At 25.4% G+C, this 26,353-nt stretch overlaps 2 protein-coding genes and 1 long non-coding RNA gene across 6 annotated transcripts in view; 2 read left to right on the top strand and 1 right to left on the bottom strand.

The window, feature by feature from the left end:
- Nucleotides 1–1,846: 1,846 nt before the first annotated feature.
- The window catches only part of LOC126907673 (dopamine receptor 2), a 77,097-nt gene continuing 52,590 nt past the window's right edge, over nucleotides 1,847–26,353 (bottom strand). The window contains exons 4-5 of one of the 3 annotated variants that reach the window (XR_007704586.1): nucleotides 5,702–5,917; nucleotides 1,859–2,107 (exon numbers count right to left, since the gene is read on the bottom strand). Coding sequence is in view for 2 of the 3 variants with exons in the window: in XM_050689127.1 (XP_050545084.1) it covers nucleotides 5,837–5,917 (81 nt within the window). In the remaining variant the exon portion in view is untranslated. Of the gene's footprint in view, nucleotides 5,918–26,353 lie in introns of all 3 variants that reach the window. The other 2 variants (XM_050689127.1, XM_050689126.1) reach the window with 2 other exon arrangements.
- On the top strand, nucleotides 5,622–12,940 carry LOC126907680 (uncharacterized). 2 transcript variants are annotated; one of them, XR_007704588.1, is made up of 5 exons: nucleotides 5,622–5,728; nucleotides 6,021–6,110; nucleotides 6,677–6,824; nucleotides 7,075–7,221; nucleotides 12,509–12,940. It is a non-coding gene; the product is annotated as an uncharacterized LOC126907680 (long non-coding RNA). The 2 variants fall into 2 exon arrangements; XR_007704587.1 differs by having other exon boundaries at nucleotides 6,677–7,221.
- LOC126907678 (uncharacterized) lies at nucleotides 15,557–17,514 on the top strand. Its single transcript, XM_050689138.1, has 4 exons — nucleotides 15,557–15,694; nucleotides 16,054–16,222; nucleotides 17,085–17,324; nucleotides 17,390–17,514. The coding sequence occupies exons 1-4, from the start codon at nucleotides 15,632–15,634 to the stop codon at nucleotides 17,494–17,496; spliced, it is 579 nt and encodes a 192-aa protein (XP_050545095.1). The 5' UTR covers nucleotides 15,557–15,631; the 3' UTR covers nucleotides 17,497–17,514.

Raw genomic sequence — 26,353 nt, forward strand, 5'->3', positions numbered from 1 at the left:
ATATTGGTATTAATTTAGATAATATTAATAATGATTAATAATAATTAGATTAATAATGATAACGGAAGTAAATCAATAATAAAGTATTTTTTCTCGTTAAATTTTACTGAAATAGTAAATGATAAAGAGAGGAGTTATATTCCAGGTTTTTAGTTTAATGGTAAAATCTCCAAGTATATTTTAATAACGTCTAACATGGTTAAAACGATGCATATTACTATACATATAGATTTGATCTCAATAGAATTATTTCCATCATGTTCAGTTTACTAAGAAACTTGTACATGTGTTACGACAAATGATAATTGAAACAAAGCCTTTAGTCACTGCAGTTACACACAAAGGATCTCTAAGACTATGTTTATTTATTAACATTTGATCAGATTCAAATTACAAACAAGTCAAATATTAATAATTATCGTTAAAGTTATGGAAAATCATTAATGATAGATTACGTGATAAATGGTCGATTTGCTAAAATACGCAGCGGTTGTATTTGGCTATGTTGAAGGTTAATTATGCCAATTAAGTCTTTTAAGAGAATAAAAAAAAATTATTTATGTTTTATATCTTAATTTTGCCTAATAATAATTGTTTTTAACTGTACGCAAACCAAATGGTTTGTGTTGTATTTAAATTCTTAGTCCCGACTAATATCCAAACAACATAACGATGTAATTTGTTTATTAAATTGAATTTTTTAAAGAAAAATTATTTTTATTGTAGGATTCTAGGTTTGTTGGATCTATTTAAAAATTTAGCTACTCCTAATGTTCATTATATAAATTATTTAAAGTATTGATTACATTATAATAAATTATAACATATAAGTCAAATATGTCGTAATTTTTTTTAAAATTACAATATTTTAAGTTTTAATATTTAAATATATACGTTGTTGCATATTTAAAAAAACATGATTTATTAGTAAAGAATTAATAATAACTATTTAATAAAAATTCATAACTTTTAACATAAAAATAAAAATAACAAACTTTATGAAAAAGAGATCATTTTATTTACAATATTTATGGATCACATTAATTTCAACATCAAAATCTTTTTGTTTAAAATAAAAGCTTATAACACTATAACGTTTTAACATAACATGATAATTACAAGTAAATGGAAGTCTAAACAAGAAACACATCATTGATATTAATTCAAGTCTAATAAATGGGCGGTTCCTTGTTAGAAGTTGGTCTTGTTAAAAATAATATTTTTTAGTAGACCTAAAATACTAAATATTTTTTTCTTAGTGGTTAATGGATTTTTAAAATTAAAGTTACAATAAAAAATTAGTTAAACACTACTTAGAGAAAAAACATCGATATATACAGATATTTAATAAAACATTTATTATGTATCTGTGTTGACATATCAACTGAGTTTTAAAGTATTTTGCGAAACGCGGTAAACATTTAAAAATAAAATGAATGAATAATCAAAAAATTACAAAATTTGACCATCTTCTAACAAAAACCATTCAAAAATATTTAATATTAATATTAATGAATATTTGTTATCCATTAGCGATAAAATTGTATCACATTATAAATTACACAGTTTAAAAACAAAACAACAAGGATATATAATCTTACAAATTACAATTGATATTACATTTTTATTTTAAAAATATATACATAATAATAAACCTCAGCGATTCCTGACAAAGAATTTAAATAAAGTTAAATAAATTATGGCTTAAAATCGTAGACTGAATTTGAATTTTTAATAAAATTGCAAGAAGATAAAAAAAAAACAATTATTTATAATTTGTAAGATGAAAAATAATTTATGCAAAATAAATTATTGTCAGTATACCACTTAACTTTTTTTGGAATTTATGTAAAATTCTAAAATTTAATAAGTAATTATTCAAGGATCTAATGTAATAGAATGTTAACATAATTCATTTTAATAAAATTTAAAGCTAAACGGGATTATCATTTATGCATAATATATATATGTTATGATATTACGTATAAATAAAACTTGTTTTGTTTTCTTATTAATAATTCTTTTGAATTGTATACTAATTAAATTATATTAGTAGGTTGTCTCTAAACATTTTTATTTCGTAAATATAAACTTGAAATTGATTATACTATAACAAAAAGAAAAAATTATGTATCATCATAAAATATAATAGGCATATAACTAAATTTTGATTAATATGGTCTAAATTTTTTATCCAAAAGTGTAGATTGACCCTTATGACTACCCAACATGAATACACCTCTGATTGTTATACTAAGAATTGTTTAATATGTTTAAAAACTAAAGGGGAAATTTATAAGAAAGATTGATTATTATAGTTCAATGTAATTTTGTTTGATTTATAATCGTATGTTTAAATTATGGATTTAAGTTACACACTTTAAATACTAACATGATATTTTTCATTATTCTTTTAATATTCCGTTAACATTTAATATAAATATAATAACAGAGTAATCCATTTATCAAAACCCACTAAATTATTTACAAAATAAAAATAATTTCGGTAATATATTTTTTCTTTTATTACTTACATACAGAGTGATTTTTTTATCTAAACCCACTGAATTACTGACAGAATAAAAATAATAAAATTATTTTTGGTTATCTTTAGTTACACATTATTTCTGAATTATAAACTATGTAATAATTTTTAAGTTCATGCCTTCTAAGGGTGACAACTTTGTTTTTTCTAATGGGAATACATATTGTGAATTTAATAAAATGTTAAAGTTTTTAAATTTAATATAAAATGACTTTTGAATTTTCAATATAATCTTATTTGTATATTAGAAATAAAACTTTGAAGTTTCAAATTTTGAAAAAAATATACATGTATAATACACCAAAGATTACAAATGCAGGTTCCTCATTGTTTTTTTATGACGTCGCTATCACAGTCATGAAATGTTTATTGTCAATTATGACTATCAATAGATATGCTTTCTGTATTGCTAGTTAATGTATTTATTAAATCACAACAATGTGTCTTACTACTATTGGTAATAAATAGGTTATGATAAAAAAATCATTCTGTATACTTCTTAATTTATTGATTACTAAGTACTTCTTTAGTTTATCCCTTATATCTTATAGGAATATTAACTTTATTTCTTTAAATGGCAGCATATATATTAACTTAGGTCATAAAATAGAAAATTATGAATGGTCGACAACAAATTTCGGGATAGAACTTCAGAAGCTATTAGCTTTTTAAATTATAGACTGAAGGTAAAGTATGGATACTGCTATTTTAATCACTAAATATTTCTCGCCACACGGTCCTACTCAATGTTGAATTTAGAATATTTTACAGAGACATGCAGAATAATTTTTTTCTTACTATATTTTCATAAAATTTCATTAAAAGGTTTTCATTAATTATTAAACGAAACATCGTGTCAATTTTCGAAAATAGCTATATTATCGTTGTCATCCTGAAATTTTTAGGGGGGGGGCTATCGAAATTCAAGGGGATGTCGAGCTCCCTGATGTAAATCTGAATTCAACACTGTTCTTCCTGCCTAAAAATGAAAATATGAATACTACCAAGTAGGTACTTAAATATATATTTAATTAATGATATTGAAATTGATTTACAAATAATTATTTGATTGAAAAAAATGTATTTTTATTTTTTTCCATATTTCTAGGAATTTAATAATAAAAAAAAATTGTTTACTTCAAGAAAACGCCTTGTAAATACAGTTAGGCACTATTGTTAACTTATTAGAATTAAAAGTTGTGCTTTTACATCATTAATCACAGAAATATAGTAGCGATGGTAACAAATTTTATTGCTGAATCACAGTTCAAGACAGAAAATAATATTAATTACAATGATATTTAAAGGAAATATTATTGCCGTACAATCTTATAATAAATCTTTGCCATAGTTCTTAAGCAATGGTTTTTTCGATTTATTTTACGTTACACACGAATCAGTAACAATTAATAAAATGTACATTTCTAAAACCACTAATTATAAAAATACAATAATAATAACACAGTACACAGGTTAGAACACATTATAAGAATAGATTATATAATCTAAAAGAATAGCTGTAAAGAGTTGATATTCAGCTTATATTTGGTTATTTGATATGGTTGTTAAAATGAATTCAAAATAAATTGATAACATGGGGAAAAAAATGATCGCTTCTCATCAAGGTGATGTGTTTTATCTTATTATATATTATAGGTAAATATACAAGTTTTTGTGATTTAAAAATCATAAATGTCTATTTAAATAACACTTTTATAATATAATGTTAAAATTTCAATATCTGTATTATACCGACATTAATTTTTGACACTATAATAATACTTTATCTTAATATATTGGAATTCACACCTAAGGGGAAAAGTTGAACACTTTCATATACTTGATCAAATATAAACTATGCCGTAAATCTTAACAACAACAAAAAAACGGATATTCTGTCAACGATCGAAAATGATATGACGATAATCAAATAAGTTTACTTTTGATATACTTCACAAAGTTTAGGGAAAATGCTGTCAAAAAATCAAGATAGGGTAATAATTAAATTCTTCATCAATAACATTTCATAATGGTTATTTAACCAATAAAAAATAACTCGTTGAACACAACGTAAAATAAAAGTACAGTCGGGATAAAGTGTAGTTGAGTCATTTTTTCATATTAGTATCGATTGATATCTGACAGTGGTTGAAATCATTTTTGTGTAAACGTTTCTATGCATATTACACGTAACAATTTAAAAAACAGGTTTCGAAACAAATGCTAAATTTAAAACTTTTTCAAAAGTTTAATTTTTGATTATATAAAAGACCAGCCGTCGATAAGTCTTTTACATTTTTAATTGTATAGTACACAAGAAATCTTAAATTTTATTTAGTTTTAAATGATTTAGGTATTCCATTGCTATGCAAAATAGTTGAGAATCGGCCATTTTTACTAAATATTATATGATTTTAAAATTTAATATTCAATAATCTAAAAATCGAAATTTGGGATAGTTTTTCTGCTTTCATTTTAATCATAATATCATATTAGTTTTAATTTAATGTACGTTTGAAGAAATCAGGTTTTTTGGAGCATTTTTAAATATTAAATATAAAAAAATGTTGATATGATTTTTAAACCCACAGTATCTAATTGGATTTCCAAAAAAAGTATGTTGTTCAGGGGTATCATTTAAGATTATGCTCAACTAGGGCATAATTATAACGTCTTATCTATAAAAGTGAACTAGGGCAAAGTTTTGACCAGCTCATCATTTCACAAATTCGCTTACGATTTATTTCCCTTAATGAAAAAATATTTAAACTAATTTTATATAGAAAAACAATGAACTATTTTAAGATTTTTCTTTTACAATTTTAAAATATGTATAAAATGTATTTTTTGACGTTTTTGCTAGTTTGTAGGTTTCTAACATATTATTTTATCCGTTAAAAAAAAGTTATTTCAATACAAAGTAAAAACTGAAAATACCAACATGGACTGTTTTATAACAACTATATTTTTTTGACACATTTCCCTTTATTTACAGGATTTAAGGGATATTTTTTAAAATTATGGCACGTTTAATTTCAACAAGATACGTTTTGTAATATTTTGACGTATCGTTGAGCAAAATCGGTCCAATTGTAGCGGAGAAATCGTGTATAGTGTCACAAAAAAAAAAAAAAAAAAAGAAACTAAGACCAATACCTTTTTAGCTACACATCCATTCTAAAAGTAAGGACTTAAACTGGTGAAAATGCTTATTCTGATTAATAGATTTGATTTCAAATAATATTAGTATTCATTTGTTTTCTTTTCTTATTTTAACATGACTGCTTAATTTTATATATTGAACATGTCATCTTGATTGACAGTGGCGTAAGTAACAGTAGCTGGAGCCAACACCATCGATGCTCCCATGTACTAAAACAGAAAATTAATTTTTTTTTTTAATTATTTGTTTTTATAGAAACAAATTTTTTTTAAATATTGTACATTTTTATTAAAAAATATGAATTAATTTCAGGTGAAACTACGACTCGGGTTGACTAGACCATGGCTTGATCTAAAATTTCGGACCATAACAAAAAATGAGCACATTAACTTAAGCAAGCAGGTTATCTTAAAATCTTAAACGCTTACAGAGTGCTAAAATTTGATTTTTTATTTTGGAGAATAATTTTCTGAGAATAATGCCACCGAACTCTTTCATTAAAAAAATTCATAAAAGTAATAAAGTTACATTACTTTTATGATAAAAAAGTAACTTATTTACAATGCAAGTTTTTTTAATGTATATGTTTAATATAAAATGTATATAAAGTAATCACTTAAACCAGTTATAACGAAAATTCACTTAAAAACGTATTAAAAATTTCATAATAGGGAAAGAAACGCACAATAAAATTTTTAACTGACCAGATACCATAAAAATTCTATGCGACCCTTTTTTACTCTTTTTAAGCTGATTTTTAACAAAATAAGGTCAATAAACATTTTTATATTAGCATAGCCCTGCTAATGGAAGGCATACGTTATTGTGCCGTCTCTAAATACTTCACTAATTTCACTAAATTTATTTAATTAAATTGCACAATAAAAATATAAGAATAAAATTAATGTAAAATATAGTAAAATAATTAAATTGAATAGTATTATTTTAATCTTGATTACTACCCTCAGGCGTATTTATATGAAAATTGCTGTAAAAAACGTCTATCGAGATTGAAGGACTTAAAAAATACATAAATTTCGACAAATTTGGGAGGAGGTAAAATGTTTCTTTTTATGTAAAATTCTCAGTATAAAATTCTATAGAAGCCATTAAAGGGTAATGTATATTTTTAAAATAAATCGTTCAAAATAAAGTATCGAGTAATCTAAAAAAATTATCTCTAAATAATTAATTGAAATTAAAATAAAATTATTTTATAAATAGTTTCGTTACTCTAACTGTTAGTTCGAGTTAAATTACTGCACAACACTAATTGACTTAAGATTCATTTAGGCGCAAATAGGGTTTATGTATTATAACTAATTCAATCAACATAATAAATTCAACATATAAATTGTTTTCACAGTTTACGTCAATGATGATAAATTTGCTGTTTAATTACAAAAAAAAATGATGTATATATATTGAGTCCAAGATTGTTGCAATATGCATCAAAAGAAACATATTAAGTTGCGTGTAATCTTAGTGGATCAACTGATTAAGATTAATTAAGGTTTGTGGTACTATTATTATTAAATACAGTTTTTAGATTGATTGATTTGAATAACATTAACATGTATGCTACACGTTTAACGTTTCCAAAACCATAAGATATAATGTTTAAATATTAACTAAAGGATGAGTGAGGATTTATGTATAGGAAGCAATAACACAATGACCTTGAGTTTTTATAACAGAATGCATTGTGTAATATCATTTTAAGCTTTGCTAATTGATTGCGTTAATCCGTACTTAATTAAGTTAGTTAAATACGAACTCATACTTTTTGATAAACATTTTACGCCGGCTGTCGACCTGACACAATCTTATGTAAGAAGTAATAATGATAACAGATACTATATATTATTAAGTTTAAATAGTATATTAATTAAGTATTGCTCACTAGGTTTCTTCTAAAATAATAACAATAAAATAATTTGGCTTTGATGAGTAGTATTTATTTTTCGATTTCCAATTAATTAAATATATTTTAAGTCTACCCCTTATAAGGGGTATCAACTTAATTCTTTTAAATAACAACTTACATATTTAAATAGCTCATGTTATTTTTATCATTATGCATTTCTTTGCTGCGTTACTCCTCACATCAAGGTAAAAAATATTTATAACTCCCGAACTACTGGTTAAAAAATGGTTTTCGCCCTTCACTTCTTTAGTTAGATCATTTCATATAACATGAGCTTTTTAAATATGTAAGTTGTTATTGAAAAAAATCGAATTTGATATCCTTAAGAGGGATAAGGGATGGATCTGAAATATATTTATTTATAAATCAATAAATTATTCTTATTTTAGGAGAAGTTTTTTACGGTAATTAGATAATAATTATGTAATTACCAGTTAAATATAGATATCAGAGACTAAAACTCTATGATTTGTTTGCAGTTAAGATTTTGATTTAAAATAATGATAGGTTTTGGTTAGGAAAACTAAAAAAAAATCAAGTTAAGACAAAGATAATTTTATAAAAATATATCTAGGTTCATATAGCATTTAAATTTTCATCTGAATAAAGAAAGTGATAAAATAATTAAGGTAATATAGATATTATCAAAAAAATTGCGTATACATATTCTGGAACTATCATCAGCACTCAACACATACTGACATCCGGACCTAAAAATACTTCTTTATATACTTCTAATAATCTTATCATCTAGTTACGTTTATATTCAGCCGATTGTCACATTTTGTGAATTAGAATAGAAAACTACGTAAAAAATGATATCGCAGTATAATACAATTAATATATCTGTTATAATTACAACATAAAATCCATGTAGTAAATAATTATCTTTTACTACATGGGGTAGAAATGGATATAATAATGATTGTTATATCCATTCATTGTTATATAGACCCTATGGAGTTTATAAAGTCCTAAAAAATTTTATAAATTTCTTCGATGTAAGTTTTTGATTGAGGATATTTTTTAACTTCGTGATAATACGAAAAAGTCAAATTTATAAATCAAAAATTAAGAACAATTTTTATATTTAGGTAGTCTAAAAGTGGTTGACCACTTAACTTAAGCGTCAAGCGTTTACCTTAAGGTAAAAAAAAATACTTTAAGAAACAATTATTTAAGCTCTTGATAGTATGACAATTATTATTATTAAAAACACTACACTTTTTATGTAACTTCGTTGTATTTATGGCTGTATTAAATTTGAATAAATCAACGTTCATGAAATATAATTACAATCTCGAGTTTCCGTTTTTAATCCATATCAACCTTATGCAAAATGTATTTCTCGTTATACTTACGTATGGTTTTGCGGAAATATTCCTGTCATATTATTCAATAAATTTATAATTGTATATATGATACTACTACGAAATAAAAAAATATATAAGCCAACCCACCCAAAAACTTATATGGAAGGATAATGTGTTAAACTTTTGTTTGAAGGGTTATAGTTTGCAAATAGTATGTATGTTTTACAAGTTTACTATTTTAAATTTTCATGTATTTGCCTGACGACCAATCGGAAACATCGTTAAAAATTAACGATATCTACTAGAGACTGAAACTCGTCATAGCTACTGTTGAGCGATATTTATTTTAAATTTATCTAATTACTATTTGAAAAATATAATAATGATTGTTTCAAAATAATCAAAACATAACGTGAATATTAGCTGGATTGGGTGGAGAATATTACTGAGCGCGGACATACAATTATAAGCTATTATAATAATTTTATTTGGAATTGTTTTTAAGTAATTTACTTTGTGATAGTTTAAATATTTATCGTTTGGCCCAGTAAAACTTAAAAACAAGTTTTACAGAACATTATTTTGTTTATAACTCGCCCAAATAGTTTGCACGGGGTCTACTTGTTTTTTCGCAGAGAACATCAATGAAGTTAATAATTAATTTAGTTTGGCGCAAATTTAAAAATTAAAAATGTGTTTTATTTTTTAATAAAGATTACTATTTTTAATTTTTACTAATAAATTTCATCTCAATTTTCATATGTAAGTGACATATTTTCATTACTTTAATATTAAATTATACATGAACCTCAGCCACACAATTACTTCTAACCAGAGTGATTTTATGCGATTTATGTGATTTTATCTTACTATTAAACAGTATTGTTCACTTGAAAATATAAGGTAATATTCAGCTACATAATTTTAGGTGTAAAATTAATATTTAATTGATTTACTTTTTTACTACATATTAATATTGCGCACCAAATGTAAACAATATGCCGCGGCGTATTAGATAGGCAATTTCCCTACATAATTGAATTTATTTTATCAAATTTTTTAGTAACAACAACAACATTAATCTAATACATCAACAATAAAATGTTTTATAAAACTATACCAGGTATAGTTTTATCGATATACAACAAACATATCAATAAAAGAAATAAATAATACAATAAAAATTTATATATACAAATCTTTTAAATGTTCTGATAATTTAATGAATAATTAATTGTTTTTGATTGTAAGAATGAAAATATAATTAGTAGACAATTATATAACTCATATGATATATGTGTGTAAGTAAAAACACAAAGAAAATATTTTAATTGTAGCTAAGTATTTAACGAAAAATTTTGAAAAAGTGGGAATTATAAACTAGAATCGGAATGATATGATTTGAAAATATTTATCAGAACAATGAAGTCACCACTTTTTAATAAATTGTGAGTTACTTTTTACAACAGAACGAGATAAATTTTATAAAACTTATTCTTAGAAGAATCAATCAAAATTAATTTATGCCGAGTCTGGAAATAAGATTTATTAGAGTTAGGGTCCATTTTACCATGAAAATCATAATCTCTAATTGAATTAATGAATTTTTGAATCAACAGATACGTAGAAAGTTGATAAATCAGTGTTTTGAAAAGTTCATTTCAAAAGTAATGATTTAAAACATTACATTAATTATAATTGGAATTTTCCAATTGATTTGGTGTGACCTGTTTTCGAGTTGTAATAAATTAATAATATCGCATATACAATTTCATTTTTGTTGATTTAAATAAACTTTTTTCGGAATTTAATTCACAATTATTATTTATAAATATTTTTAATTAATTGTGGGTTACTTATGCATATTCCAATAGAAGTTTGTCTAAATATTTCATTTTTATATTTTATCGTGTCTACGATTAGGCTTATATAAGCAATTTAGTCACATTAAGTTAAAATCTATTTTTTTAAAACCTTTCATATTTTAAATTTTTTAAGCAATGTGAATCTCTTGCTAATGTATTTTAGAATTATGACTCTCAGTAAAATAACCAACAATCAAATACTTAGTAATATTATACTGGTTGGGTTGGGTTTCTTAGAACGTTTCATTGATCTATCATAGACGTTTAATAACTGATTAAGAGTTATAGTCTGTATAATTATACATAATTTTATATAATTTATAATTTATACAAAATATGTATCTGTATAATTTTATACAAATTTCGATACTTAAAAATTATTTATCCCAATTAAATTATATATTTCTAAATAAAATACTATTAAGTTGCATTTTTTTATGTAGTTACACGTATACTTAATATATAAAAAATGAATGCAAATGTAAGTAAATAGACTAGTTTAACTTAAACAGATCTACCTATTGAAATAACAGAAATGTTCCTTAACTTAGTAGACAAGACTCTAATGTAAGCTTGTTTAAGTAAATGCTAAAGACAGAATGAGTATTTTTAATCACTATAAAAACTAATATTTGAAATTTTAGATTCTAAGATTTCTTGTCATGCCACCCAATATCAGGACATATTTAAGGTTTATTAACTGTCCGAACTTTTATAATTTTAAGATTGAAGGTCTTTGTTCCATATTAAATTACATAAAAGCACACTGCGACTAATGAGTGTCGGTACACTACTATTATAAATGGAACTTCATATATTAATAATGTAAAGACGATCAATTATACAAACGTAGAAATTCACTGGCGAATCAGGTACAGTTCATTACAAGATTACAACTGAACGAACCAACCAATTTACAGTAATATTATTAGTGAAAACATTGAATTTACATCTCATTTATTTTTCACTAAACTAATAATTCAAATTATTAAAGTTATATTTTTTTATTGGAATTTAAAATTCCGAATGAAAATTGCATTATCTTTAGTAGCGGAAATGTAATTTTTATTTAGATCCCATTCTATTGTTTAACTCGAAAACTTCTGAGAAAATCTTCATGTGAATGCATAAGTAGAGTTTATATTGAACTTTACAAAGCTTATAACTTATAAGTATTTAAGTTAATATTTGAAAGTTATAAATATTAACTTAAATACTTTCTATTTTTTTAAGTAAGGCACCGATAATTATATAATAACTACGCTGAATTGTAATTAATCATACAAATGTATGAATTCAAAAATAATAATGGGAATGAAAAATTAATGAATAGTATAACACAAAATTTTAAAACTTGTCTCATGAGGATTGGTGTTATTGTATTATGTGGAACATGATTTAAAATTGCAATACTTTTACACCGTCGTAAATCTCGTATGAACCCAACCCATACAATAAAATATTTAATAAAAAAATACAACGTATTTAAGAACTGCACTACTCCACTCGCCATAGTTTAAAAGTGCTAATATCTTTTTAAGTAATTGGTCAATAGTTGTTATCGACTAGTAATTTTCTTGGTTAAATAATTTTTTTTTAAGTTAATTAAACATATATATTTAAAAATGTTTGTTTAAATTTTGATATTATTTTAAAAGACATAAAATTAATTTTTTTTTTTTTTTTTAATTATAGAACATAGAATACTATTAGCTTCTGAAAACATCAAATTATAATATTTGTTAAAGATATTTTGTGAGGCTAATGAACGGAACATCCTAAGTTATATAATTATATATTATATAGGTTTTGTCATAATTTAGATGATACTAGTATATCATATAGACAAATATCAGCGTTGAGAAAATTGTTGTCGATTTAAATGGAACTCTTTCTCCTTTTTTGATAAAAAAAATATATAAAAACCTGATATTATTATAACCACAATATTAGTTATTTTAGCTTAAAATTAAAGTAACAAGGGGCTCACTGAGCTTTTTTCTGTAGCTCGCCTAGCCTATCATAGACTGATTGTTAATAGTCAATGTAAAAGTACATTTTTATTTATAAAACTTAGAAACAAAGAAAAAAATTTACAACACTAAAATTTAATTAATAAACAGTTGCGCCTCTGCAAGACTATTTGTTTAGTGTTCATTTTTTTTGCGTAATCAATAATGTTGTTGATTATTATTCTACATTTGAAACTAATAGTACTGTTCAAATAAATCATGAAAAACATTTTTCATAAATAATAATATATTTTGAAAAAAATATTTTAAATATAAAGCAGTTATTAAATATTTTTGATATGCTTAACATTTTTACATTAAGCAACAAAAATATTTTTCTTTTCTTACATATTTTCTTTATACATAGCTAAATAACGTATTTGAGATTAATTTAGGGTTACAAAAAAAACATCATAATAAGTATTACTGTTAAGCATCAATACTATATACAGTATGATTTATTAAGAATACTCCCCTCCATTTTCGTTAAATTATAATTTATTGACATTTATTTAACATATTTTTTCTAATTAAACCCCAGGATGTCTCACCAAGTTCTGTCATTTTTTTTAATCTCTGATCCTTTTAATTTGCAGACAAGGTTTTTTGACCGTTCAGTTTTTGCCTCGTATTAACTTACATTATTTTTTGTATTTAATAAAGTCCCCTCAATTTAACCTAATTATAAATACATTTTTTTTTTTGTTCCATATTCAATGGACTCGTGTATTTTATTTCTATTATCATTCAATAATCATTTCCTCTTAGTTTATAAGGTATAGGGAACGGTATTTTTTGAGAACATCCTATCTAAACATGGTAAAGTGAAACCTTAGTCATGAGTTTTTTGATGTACATGATTCAGCGAACATCTGATACAATTTTATTTTTTTACACTTAATATTTATTTTTTCTAATTATATAATGACTTAAAGCATTTTTTTCTCAAACTCATAAAATAATTAAATTGGGTTTAGCGTTTAATTTTTTTTTTTTAAATCCTATGTTAGTTCAAATTTATATGTCTCGCTGAATAGGATGGTGACCCATTTCTTTTAAATTTCCAGACGCCATAAAAGGTACGAATCCCGTTGTGACCGACATTTAAAAGTAGAATTTTTGTAATCGTTCAAATGTAATAATGATTACATAATGATTTTTGAAAACTGATATTATGACAACACTCATAAACAATACATTTTCAACAAACGTCGAATATAATGATAAAGGTAAATGTGTTGTCATAGAATCGATTTCACTTTTATTTGAAATGGTATTAACATTAATTAACAATGTTATTCAAAATTGAGTCGAATCGGGTTGATTTTTAGTTTTTGTATCGGGTTGGATTGGATCGAACTTTTAATATTTTCAGATAGGATTGGGGTAACATTTTTGTTTTAGACACTTTGTCTAAAAGTTTATTCGTACATGATAAACCCTCACAGACGATCCATTTTTATATTATCTATGCCTAAGACAGACTTCTAAAACGTATGATGAGGAACCATAGCTTAACCATTTTTTATAATCTATGAGTGTTATAAAATTGAGGCCGTAACAACAAAACTCAATACGACATGTTTCATTTAATATGTAAATAAGATAATGTTCAGTATTCTAAATGAATGGCCTCAATTTTTTATCAGTTCAGAACAGCAAAAATATAGTGGCCTCAATTAGAAATGTCCAATCCTCTTATGAATGCGTTAAAACTTTCATGGATTGTCTTGTTGCTTGAAGTGCTTGAGGATATATCCATGTTTACAGTTGAGTTCTGAAACGTCAGAACTCAATATTTCAGTATAGTTGCAGCCACCGACTTGCAACCATCACTCTGAAGATGGACTCTGCAATGAGTCCGAAACGTCAGAACTCATCTGTAAACATGGATATATCCTCAAGCACTTCAAGTGTCCAATCCTTTTTTATTATCTATGGTAAATTTATAAGTAGAAAATCAAATGATAATTTCACTATTTTGTTTGCTCTATCGAAATCAATATTATTAATAAATTATAACAGAATGCAACGGAACATTTATTTTGGATTGCTGTTTTGTGTTACGTCCTTCCTCTGAAATCAATGCGGTAAATAAATACAAAATTCTAATTTATTGTGATAAATTTCAAAAATTTAATAACGTAATAAAAACTTCATACTAATAAAATTATTTCGCTCACAACACAACTTCAAAAAAATTAACGGACTATAGTAACGGCACTACAAGTAGTTCACTAGTTCTAACCAATTACAAAACAATTATGTATATAGTTAGTACCAGTAGCCTAGATAGGATTTTTTATTGAGAAAGTACCAAAGTAAAAAAATTGCATATATTTTGCTTATCGCTACATTTTAGAAGTAAATTTGTTGTAAATGGAAAGAAATGGATCACCTAATTAATATTATGCCTAAACAAGAATATGAATATTAAAGAATCAGTCAGCCTTCTATAGTCTAGTAATAAAGTATTTTCAAGAGACTTTATAATTACTTTATTAATGAACAATCATATGACATTCTGTAGATTATTAATTTTTAGATTGTAAAGTTTTCAAAATATATTATTTAAAAGTTTGATTTATAACATCCATTACATAGTTTGTAGCTACACTTGAATAAATAAATAAAAAAAGCAAATCATATTTTTTTCTTATTTTAATAAATAAATAAGTCAATTTCTATTTTATTTTATGTATAAATATGCATTATATTTTAAATATTTTTCAATCAATTTATACATTCAATATCAAAATATAATTGCATTGTTTTTTGACCAAAATCTATTAAAATATATTGCAGAATGTACTGGCAAATTTATTCCGTTTTGTTATTATGCGTTACATCTTCTTTTGCAATGAATCAGGTAATATAAAAAGAAGTTTATCATAGCTAAGTATATTTTACTTATAAAGAATATAAACTACACATTTTCATATAAACACATAAGTGTCTATGATAAATATAATACCCAACACTGAAATATAAACGCAATAATATAAAAATAAATTAAAACTTAACACAAAATATCTGATTTCATAATTTAAATAGGTACAGTTTTATATTTATTTAAATTTCTGGTTTAAAAAAATTACTAGATTACATTTATAGAATTCTCAATATTTAATTATTTTTAATTTAAAAAAGATAAATTAATAAATTATAACACATATACAAGTATTTATTTGGTTATTTATTATAATAATTTTTTAAATCAATTATAAGGAAGCTAATGCATCCGATGAATTAGATATAGAAAAAATATTCAACACCTATTGCAAACCTAAAAGGTATTCTTCACATATTGTGCCTATTAATTTTTGTGTAAATGGAATGAAAAATAGTAAAGACAAAAAGATACAAGGAATTTATAAAAAATTGGTAAGATTCAATGGTAAGGATGTTTATTAATATATATATATATATATATATCTTTGTTAAGTTTAGCAATAACATTTTTCTAATAGAAAAGTATGGGGAAAAGAAAAAAAGTTGTATTTATAGAAACGAGAATTTTGATACAAAAATAGCATACTATTTTCACCATGTGAACAAATGTTTTTTTCCAAAATAAAGTATATTACAATAGTTTTAATTTAAGGTATATATAAAAATGCCAGTATTTCCGGAACACTTTCAAAAGTTCATATTTTGTGAAAAATTTGTAATTTTGAATCTCCTCATGTATGTATAAAATAATCATTATAGTAATTAGGTCATTTTTAAAAAATGTATGGCAGTTTTATGTAAAAAAAAAAATTTAAAAAATGTTGAAAATCAGCAATTTTTAAATTTGTAATTTTTTTGGAGATTTCCTCCATTTACGGGGAACGAGGGAAATTTTTTCAATTTTTGAGAGTAATATCTTATACTAGATATAATTTGTGACATAAAGGTAAAACGCATACCATCTCAAAACCATTACTATTATCATCTCATATCAATTCTAAAAAATATTATCAATGTTATTATTTTTTTTCGATTAAATAAATGGCTTATGATAAAAAAATAATGTCTACTTCTGTTATACAGCTTTAATTTTTTAATGTTTTAAATGCAAATATCCTACAATCCACGCTGTTTAATGTAGGATTTGCTAAAATAAATACAACTTTTAATGGTGACAACTTTTCTAAAAAAAGTATAAGAAATTAGTTTTCATAAATTATTATAAAAATTTTTGTTTATTATATTAACATGGAAAAAAATGTTTTTACATATTTAATTTATATGTTAAAAATAACTTATATTTTTAGGAATGGAATATGTAAGTTCGAATATATTGTCACTAATTGACAAGAATAAATATCCTCGTATTCCAGACAAATGTGTAGAAGAATATAATAAAACGTTAAGTGCAATTTTACATTCTGACACAGAACAATCCGGAATAATCTATAAATCTAAATTTATTGAAAAGGCTCAGGGCAATCTTGATGAACATCTAACAAATGTTATATTGAGCTATTTTGTAGCCGATGTTTTTAATTATGAAGGTAAATATTCAATTTTATTAAAATATTTTTAACTACTCAACTTAACTGTATTTATTTAATTTCAGAACATTTATTAAAAATAAGACAACAAATTATTTTACAAAATTCTAAAATTATAAATTGGCAGAATATTAAACATGTTTTGTATAAACGATTTTTAAACGAAGATTAATAAATCAATATTTTTACTTATATAGTGAGTGTCTGTTTTTTTAAATATATCATACTATTACTAAAATAAATTGTTACATCTCTTTTTAAAATAATTAATAAAAATCCAGCAAGGGGTCATGGCATAGTTGGATCAAGTATAGATGATATCTGACAGTGATTATAATAATATTTAATGCAATTCTATAATTAGTTTTAGACTTTTTAGTGTTAACTTTTAGAATAATTCTTTTTTTATTATTAGATTATCCTAAAGCTACATCAACTCGTACTTTCATAATTATATCCTGATATTAGTTATATGTTTATAGTTAAGAATTACTAGTTTATAAATATAAAACATTATGAAATTTGTATTCAACATTTTCTATTGTAATTTATCACCGAAATTATAAAAAATTAAAAAGATTTGGTATATGTTGTTATCTCTAATACAATGTGTATCAAAATTATATTATAATAATAATATTATAAGAACTGCGAGAAATAAAATTATGATAAAAAATTAATTAAATAGAATTAAAAACGTTCAAAATTTTATTACTAAAATCAAATAAACGTGTAACTTCACAAAGGTTTGCTGATTTTGCTTAATTTTTTTATAAATTTATACTGATAATAATTTAATTATTACATAAAATTGAAGTCGTATATTATTTATTATATTCATTCATTTCAAATTTAAAATAAATGAGAGTTGTTTGATAAAAAAAAATAATTGAAAAGTGTATGAAGACCAACCATCAATTATATGATTAAAATCACTATCATAAAAAATGCTTCGATGCAAATCTTTAGATAGTGTTTAATTTTAAAATATTGGTATATTATTCCAAAAGCTACATGATCTGCTAGTTCCTTATTAATATTCTGATTAAGATAAAGTATGTCGAATGGAAAAAAGATTATTAAAAAATATTATTTCTCATAAAAAAATTATATTGATCCATATATTTTTCAAAACGTTATAGCATAATAAGGTTAAAAATGTAAAATATAAAATCGAGAATTTTCTCACAAAAATAGCATTCGGTAACTATTTTCATCGTGAAAACAAATTGAAGTCCAAAATTTTTTTTTTTTCATAATAAAGTCTATTACACAAGCTTTAATTTTATGTATATATAAAGGTGTCAGTATTTCCAGAATACTTTCAAAAGTTAATTCTTAAAAAAATTAATAAATTGATTTGTTCATTTTTGAAAAATTTATGGCAGTTTAAGTAAAAAAAAATTTTGAAAATTAGTGATTTTAAAATTTGTAATTTTTTCGTAGATTTCCCCCATTTACGAACAACAAGGGAAATTTTTTTAATTTTTGAGGGTAATGTCTTCGACTAGATACGATTTGATATCTTTTGACGTATTGTTGAAAGAAATCGGTTCGGTGAGAGCTGAGAAAAAGTGGCAACAGACACACAAAAAAAAAACACATCATAGTAAAATTAATACTTTCTCAGCTTCGCATCGAAGCTAAAAAAATATTTAAGATTAGTGAATAGTTATTTTTCTTCTTATATTGTACATAAAACTTAGTAAAAATGCATAAAAAAATGTTTTAAACCATATAATGACGTTAATTAAGATCTCCACACTATCAATTTTTAACATAAATTTTTTAAACTAAAAAATTTGTATTCTACAGTAAAAATCAAACTATTTTGATACACTAATCTTAATATTTGATCAAAAATTGAATAGTTGAAGCAGTTTTTTTTTTTGGTTAGAGGGGGTTATTATTGGGATAAAATACTAAAAACACATTGAGCGACCAGTAAGAATTTTTTTAAAAATCTCAAATCTTCACAAAATGCCTATTTTAATAAATTTTGAATTAATAAAAGGAACTTAGTATAGGAATAAGATAGAATCAGAGAATTAATTAAGTTTGTTTAGTTACAAGGTGAAAATAAAAATATACGGTGTATGATCACGTATCTTATTGTTAAAATGAAATAACTACACACGGTTTGTGGTAAAATGTAAAGTTAAGGGAAATTATGCACGAATGTGCATAATTTAAAATATTTGAAAAAATTATATGTAACTAAAGGTAACCAAAAAAAAAAAAAAATGTTTAAGTTACTTATATTTTATAAATAATTGAGTGGGTTATGACAAAAAAATTACTCTGCATATTTTTTTATACATTTGTATAAACATTTTACAGTTCAAAAATATAAGCTGATTAAAATTTAGGGACATGTATTGAGTTGAATAAGAAGTTCATCGCAATATTATAATCCCGTTAAACACTTGTTAAGCTGTTTATTGTTCAACAAAAACATCCAGAAAGTTTCCAAACGGCTGGTCAGTGTATCATACCTTTGGACTGATACCTGGATCACAGATTATTCTGTGCCTGGATTAAAAACTTTTTAATAATAATTGACTGCTACGTTTTTCGTTGTATACCATTTTTTTAAACATTTTATATTCTTACCAATTTAACTATACTTTAACATAATAAAATTATAGGAGTTATAACAGTACGGAATCTGGGTTAAATATCTTGTAACTTGTAATAATTTTTATTTTTACCATCACTTAATTTAGTAAGCAAAATGGGCTGGAACGATCTATTTTTCTGGTGAATTAAATTCACAAATATGATCATATTCAATACTTTATCATTTTTTTTAAACAAATATTTCTGACGAGTTTTATTTTTGGAATAATTTTTACTAACATGAAGAAAAGAGCGTTATCAATTAGTCCATATGCAACGGAGAGAGTGTGAGATTCGACTAACAAATATGACATTGCACCAGGTTCACATTTAGAGTGCTGTGTTATACTCACTCGTGTTCCTTTGTTTTTTGTCATCGATGAATTGTACAGTATCAATTAAGTGACAAGATCGAAATTCCATAAAAACGGGACACATATTCAAAAAAAAAATAGAGGAAGTGAGTTATCCCTCATCATAAAATAGTATTAGTAGGAGTGGTTAATCTCCTTTAATAATTGGTTTTGGGTACACCTTTGTTTCTTTATGCTAAAATGAGACATTACAAAAAAAATATTATAAACAAAATGGGATAAAAAACAAAACTCAAATAAAGTAATTATGAACATTTTTATTGATAAAAATGAAAATGTTAGACGTCGATATCTCGTTACCAGTTGTAACCACTTGGGTTTCATTTCTGAAACTGTGGTTACCTATAGCCGATTGACAGTCCAGATCATAAAATGATAAAAACTAATGTCTAGGTCTCTAGGATAATAATTAATAACACAGTATAGATTATAAAAACTGTATAAAATATCTGATATGATCTGATGAAACATAAAATATACACGCCATAAGTGAAAATAAGAAAAAAATAGCTATTATTCGGAATCGGGATAAAAGCGGGACGTCGATTAAAACAAGGGTACATTTTACATTTTACCGATTTGATCACGATATTTAACAGAAAATATGTTTGAAAATCGGGACTGTCCCGCCAAAATCGGCACGTCTAGTCACACTAGGAATACACGGATCATATGTAGTGACGTTTTTTTCTATGATGCTGATGTGCTTCAGTTCGAAATTGCATAGCTGGTACATTTTACGTAAGACGATAATCTACATTTTTTTGTTTTAACTTATATTAATTGACTGAAGCTAATTAATCAAATACATAGGATGCATTTGAAGCGACGGACACGATTGTTATACCAAAAATTCAAAAATACGCCGTTAAAAAAATTATATTATTTTAGTATATTTATCTGTTTGTTACTATTTTGTACTATTATGTTTGTATACTATGAGACTATTTACTATCATTAGATATTTAGACTAAATTTGTGATTATATGAGCAGAATTGTAGTATATCCGGGGAGACATATAGTTAACAATATTCAAATTTTTTATTTACTTAGAAAAAAAACGAGTCTTAACTCGGCAAAATGTCGTTCAAGTACCTAGTTGAATCAAACAAACATCATAGCTCAATTTTAATTTATTTATTATATAATTTATTATATATTAGGAAAACGTTATAAATTCAGGCTTATTACAGATCATTACTAGCCATCTACTACATACATATTATATTCATATATAATATAAAAATTAGAACATTTAATGATTATACCAAGCAACTGTGTTTTAATCATAAAATTAGTGAAACATACTTATTTTTTTATGTTTTCACCGAAAAAGTCAAAATTATTTTTTTAAATCATTAAAGTTTTCAGTGTTTAAGTTATTGAGTAATGTGTTTTTATGGGCTTATTTTATTAATATTACTATTTATGTAACCTTTTTTTAACAATTAAGTTAATATACAATGCTATTTAAATTTCAAAAATTACTTTTAACCAAGTATTTTCTCTAAAGCATTTTAAATTACTTGGGAATAATTACTTTATTAAATATTTTATTATTTTCGGAAAGAACTGCTGTACTATGAGGATGTGAAAACTGTAAAAGTTGTTACATAAAATAAAACATAAAAGTTATCTTGAATAGAAGGTAGACTTTTTCATTTCTTTATTAAAATATGTTACGAAAAACTTGGTTCAATACGTGGTTTTTACAAATGATTATCTTTTCTTTGGCATTTGTTTTTAATAAACAATAAAAATCTGAAATTTCTATGTAACTGTCAGTGCAGACAACTTTTTTGCTACGAAACAATTATTTTCATTTCCTATATCATTATAGTTTTTCTTTTTATATACTAAAATTTGCTTTAAAAAAAAGATTGATATATTTAAAGTTAATACAAAATTTTATAAACTAGTAGATTAATAGTTATTTTATATCTATTATATAAATCATTGATTATATCTTATCATCTAAGTATAAAGTTTATAATTTTTACTGATTTTTAATATTTAATACAGATTTTTAGCTATATTTCCATGAAAGCTGTCTTTTTATACTTCGTTTTAGCGAATTTAAAAGTATTATGATATTTGATATATTCAGTTTATTGAAACTTAAAATAAAGTAAGATTATTTTTTAAAGTAATGTCCAAAAATTGAAAGTTTTTATTTATTTAACATAATTTAAGTAAAAAAATTATGATGTTCAAATTAGAAATTCATTGTTTTTATCATTAAATCAAAATCCCATCGAAAAATCAATTTTTATGCTATACTATCTTCATTATACTTTAAATAACTACAGTCTTAACTTTGTTTTATTATTGCTTTTTTTTTTATATTATTCAGATAACCGTATTTTATAACTAAGGGAGTCATTATACTTATATTTTTTTTGGTTTGTGCAAGTTATCCTTCTATATATTAATATTTTCGAATAATAATATTGTAGGGCTTTAATTTTTCATCAGTTCAGTACATCAAAAATAAAGTGGCCTCAATTAGAAATGTCCAATAATTGTTTTTATTATTTATGGTTAATTTATAAGTTGAAAATTAAAAGATAATTTCACTATTATGTTTGCTCTATCGAAATCAATATTATTAATAAATTATAACAGAATGCAACGGAACATTTATTTCGGATTGCTGTTTTGTGTTACATCCTTCCTCTGAAATCAATGCGGTAAATAAATACAAAATTCTAATTTATTGTGATAAATTTCAAAAATTTAATAACGTTATAAAAAATTAATTCTATTAAAATTAATTCTCTCCAAAGTAATTAGCAGACTATAGTCCGAATAAAAGTTTCATTTGTAACATTAATTATATATTTTGTAGTTACACTTGAATAAATAAATAAAAATAGCAAATCATATTTTTTCTATTAACCTATATATAAATATACATTATATTTTAAGTTTTTTTCAATCAATTTATACATTCAATATCAAAATATAATTGCATTATTTTTTGACCAAAACCTATTAAAAATTTTAATTTAAAATATATTGCAGAATGTAATGGAAAATTTATTTCATTTTATTATTATGTGTTACATCTTATTTTACAATGAATCTGGTAATTAAAATAAAAAGTTAAACTTAAAAATAAGTTTATCCTAACTAAGTGTATTTTACTTATAAGGAATATTAAATACACAAACCTTCTAAAAGTTATCCTTTGCATAATGTGCCTATTTCTTTTTGTGTAAAAAGAATAGAAAATAGTAAAGACAAAAAGGTACAAGAAATTAATGAAAAATTGGTACAATTCAATGATAAGGATGTTTATTAATATATATAACAAAATTATATATATATATATATATAATTTTGTTAAGTTTAGCAATAACATTTTTCTAGTAGAAAAGTATAGGGAAAAGAAAAAAAAGTTGCGATATTTATAAATTTGGAGAGAGCATGTAAATGAGTTCCGAGAGAGATTTTAATAAGGAAATGGGTATTAATAAGAAAGGAGTTCCAAAAAAGTACATTGATATAGTATAGGGTTATGTATGATGACATTTGAAACGCGTTTGACAAATGAGAACACGAGGTAGGTGAAATGAGGAGATCAGTGACAATAAGCGAGGACGTGATAGATAAGGTGGATAGTATTTAAAATCGGTTGTTCAAAAGAACAGTAGTTTAAATGAGGATATAACGCACAGATTATGCGTGGGTGGGTGAAGTGGAGAGAAGCGTCTGGTGAGCTATGCGATAAAAGAATTCCAACGAGGCTGAATAGTTAGTTCTATAAGACTGTAGTGAGGCCAGCTATGATGCATGATTAATAAATAGACTTGAATTGTTTAGTCATGTCATGAGAAGAGAGGAATCGGAAGCTATACAGTTATGTAAAACACTGGTTTTGAGGGTAGAGACCCGTGGGCCGTTTATTAAATGAGCGACAACAGATTATTTTAACAAAACAAACCGAAAAGATAAACACAGTAATAATAATCTTCGCATAATATCGCGGCACTTTCGCTGGCGTCGACGACGCGATGTAATCTTTGGACGGCAAATGGTTAGCAGCGTTGTAGGCGACGGTGCGCGGGTGCGGTTGGGTTGGTCGGCGTTGTCGCTTTCACAACGGGAGGAAGACTCCCGCATCATTTGCGGCGGGTCGTCGTCGGCCGTGCGGTATTTGCTGGACTTTGCATCGTAGCGTATAACACGCGGTGTTGGTCAGTCAAATACTCATAGTAGGGCGACGGCTGATAAGGATGGCACAAGTCGCGGAGCATCGTGTATAACGAAGCGACGCGGGCCGTGTCAATGTATATAAATATTAAGGGACGAAGAGGTTAATGGTGATCAATAAAGAGATGGAAGGATGTTATTGAATACGATATGAGGACAGCTGATGAATTAATTAATATTTTTATATCTAAACTGCAGAAAGAGTGCTGAGAAATGATTAGTGATAAATAAAAACGACACCTGCATCTGACCTTCGCCCATGTCACGTAAAACAAAACAAANATTTATAAATTTGGAGAGAGCATGTAAATGAGTTCCGAGAGAGATTTTAATAAGGAAATGGGTATTAATAAGAAAGGAGTTCCAAAAAAGTACATTGATATAGTATAGGGTTATGTATGATGACATTTGAAACGCGTTTGACAAATGAGAACACGAGGTAGGTGAAATGAGGAGATCAGTGACAATAAGCGAGGACGTGATAGATAAGGTGGATAGTATTTAAAATCGGTTGTTCAAAAGAACAGTAGTTTAAATGAGGATATAACGCACAGATTATGCGTGGGTGGGTGAAGTGGAGAGAAGCGTCTGATGAGCTATGCGATAAAAGAATTCCAACGAGGCTGAATAGTTAGTTCTATAAGACTGTAGTGAGGCCAGCTATGATGCATGATTAATAAATAGACTTGAATTGTTTAGTCATGTCATGAGAAGAGAGGAATCGGAAGCTATACAGTTATGTAAAACACTGGTTTTGAGGGTAGAGACCCGTGGGCCGTTTATTAAATGAGCGACAACAGATTATTTTAACAAAACAAACCGAAAAGATAAACACAGTAATAATAATCTTCGCATAATATCGCGGCACTTTCGCTGGCGTCGACGACGCGATGTAATCTTTGGACGGCAAATGGTTAGCAGCGTTGTAGGCGACGGTGCGCGGGTGCGGTTGGGTTGGTCGGCGTTGTCGCTTTCACAACGGTAGGAAGACTCCCGCATCATTTGCGGCGGGTCGTCGTCGGCCGTGCGGCATTTGCTGGACTTTGCACCGAAGCGTATAACACGCGGTGTTGGTCAGTGAAATACTCATAGTAGGGCGACGGCTGATAAGGATGGCACGAATCGCGGAGCATCGTGTATAACGAAGCGACGCGGGCCGTGTCAATGTATATGAATATTAAGGGACGAAGAGGTTAATGGTGATCAATAAAGAGATGGAAGGATGTTATTGAATACGATATGAGGACAGCTGATGAATTAATTAATATTTTTATATCTAAACTGCAGAAAGAGTGCTGAGAAATGATTGGTGATAAATAAAAACGACACCTGCACCTGACCTTCGCCCATGTCACGTAAAACAAAACAAAACATATTTGTTTCTGTAGCCGTCAGGTGGACCGGTAAGTTCACGTGTTATTAAGTGCAATGACGCGACCTTTGTGTTTTCCGTCAACACAGTCACCACTGCCGTCGTCGTGGTACGGCGGCGCTGTGGTTTTGGACCGGTACCTTCGACGTGTGTGTGTCATCTTCGAATGACCGTCACTTCACTCGCGCTCGTCTGTTTTTGCCGAACAGCGCGTTGCCGTCAGAACCGCTGTTCCAACCGGCTAATAATTTTTATGGTATTATTGCTTCTTGCTCAGTACGATATCCAATCGGTTTCCACCTATTTATTCTTATAAGTAAAAAACAACTTAAGTTTTTAGAAATGGAATATATAAACTTGATATATTGTCACTAATTGAAAAGAATAGATATCCTCCAATTCCAGACAAATTTGCAGAAGAATATAATAAAATATTATGTGCAATTTT

Source organism: Daktulosphaira vitifoliae, unplaced genomic scaffold (assembly GCF_025091365.1).
Source record: "Daktulosphaira vitifoliae isolate Bord-2020 unplaced genomic scaffold, ASM2509136v1 Scaffold_5, whole genome shotgun sequence".
NCBI classification, from domain to species: Eukaryota; Metazoa; Arthropoda; class Insecta; order Hemiptera; family Phylloxeridae; genus Daktulosphaira; species Daktulosphaira vitifoliae.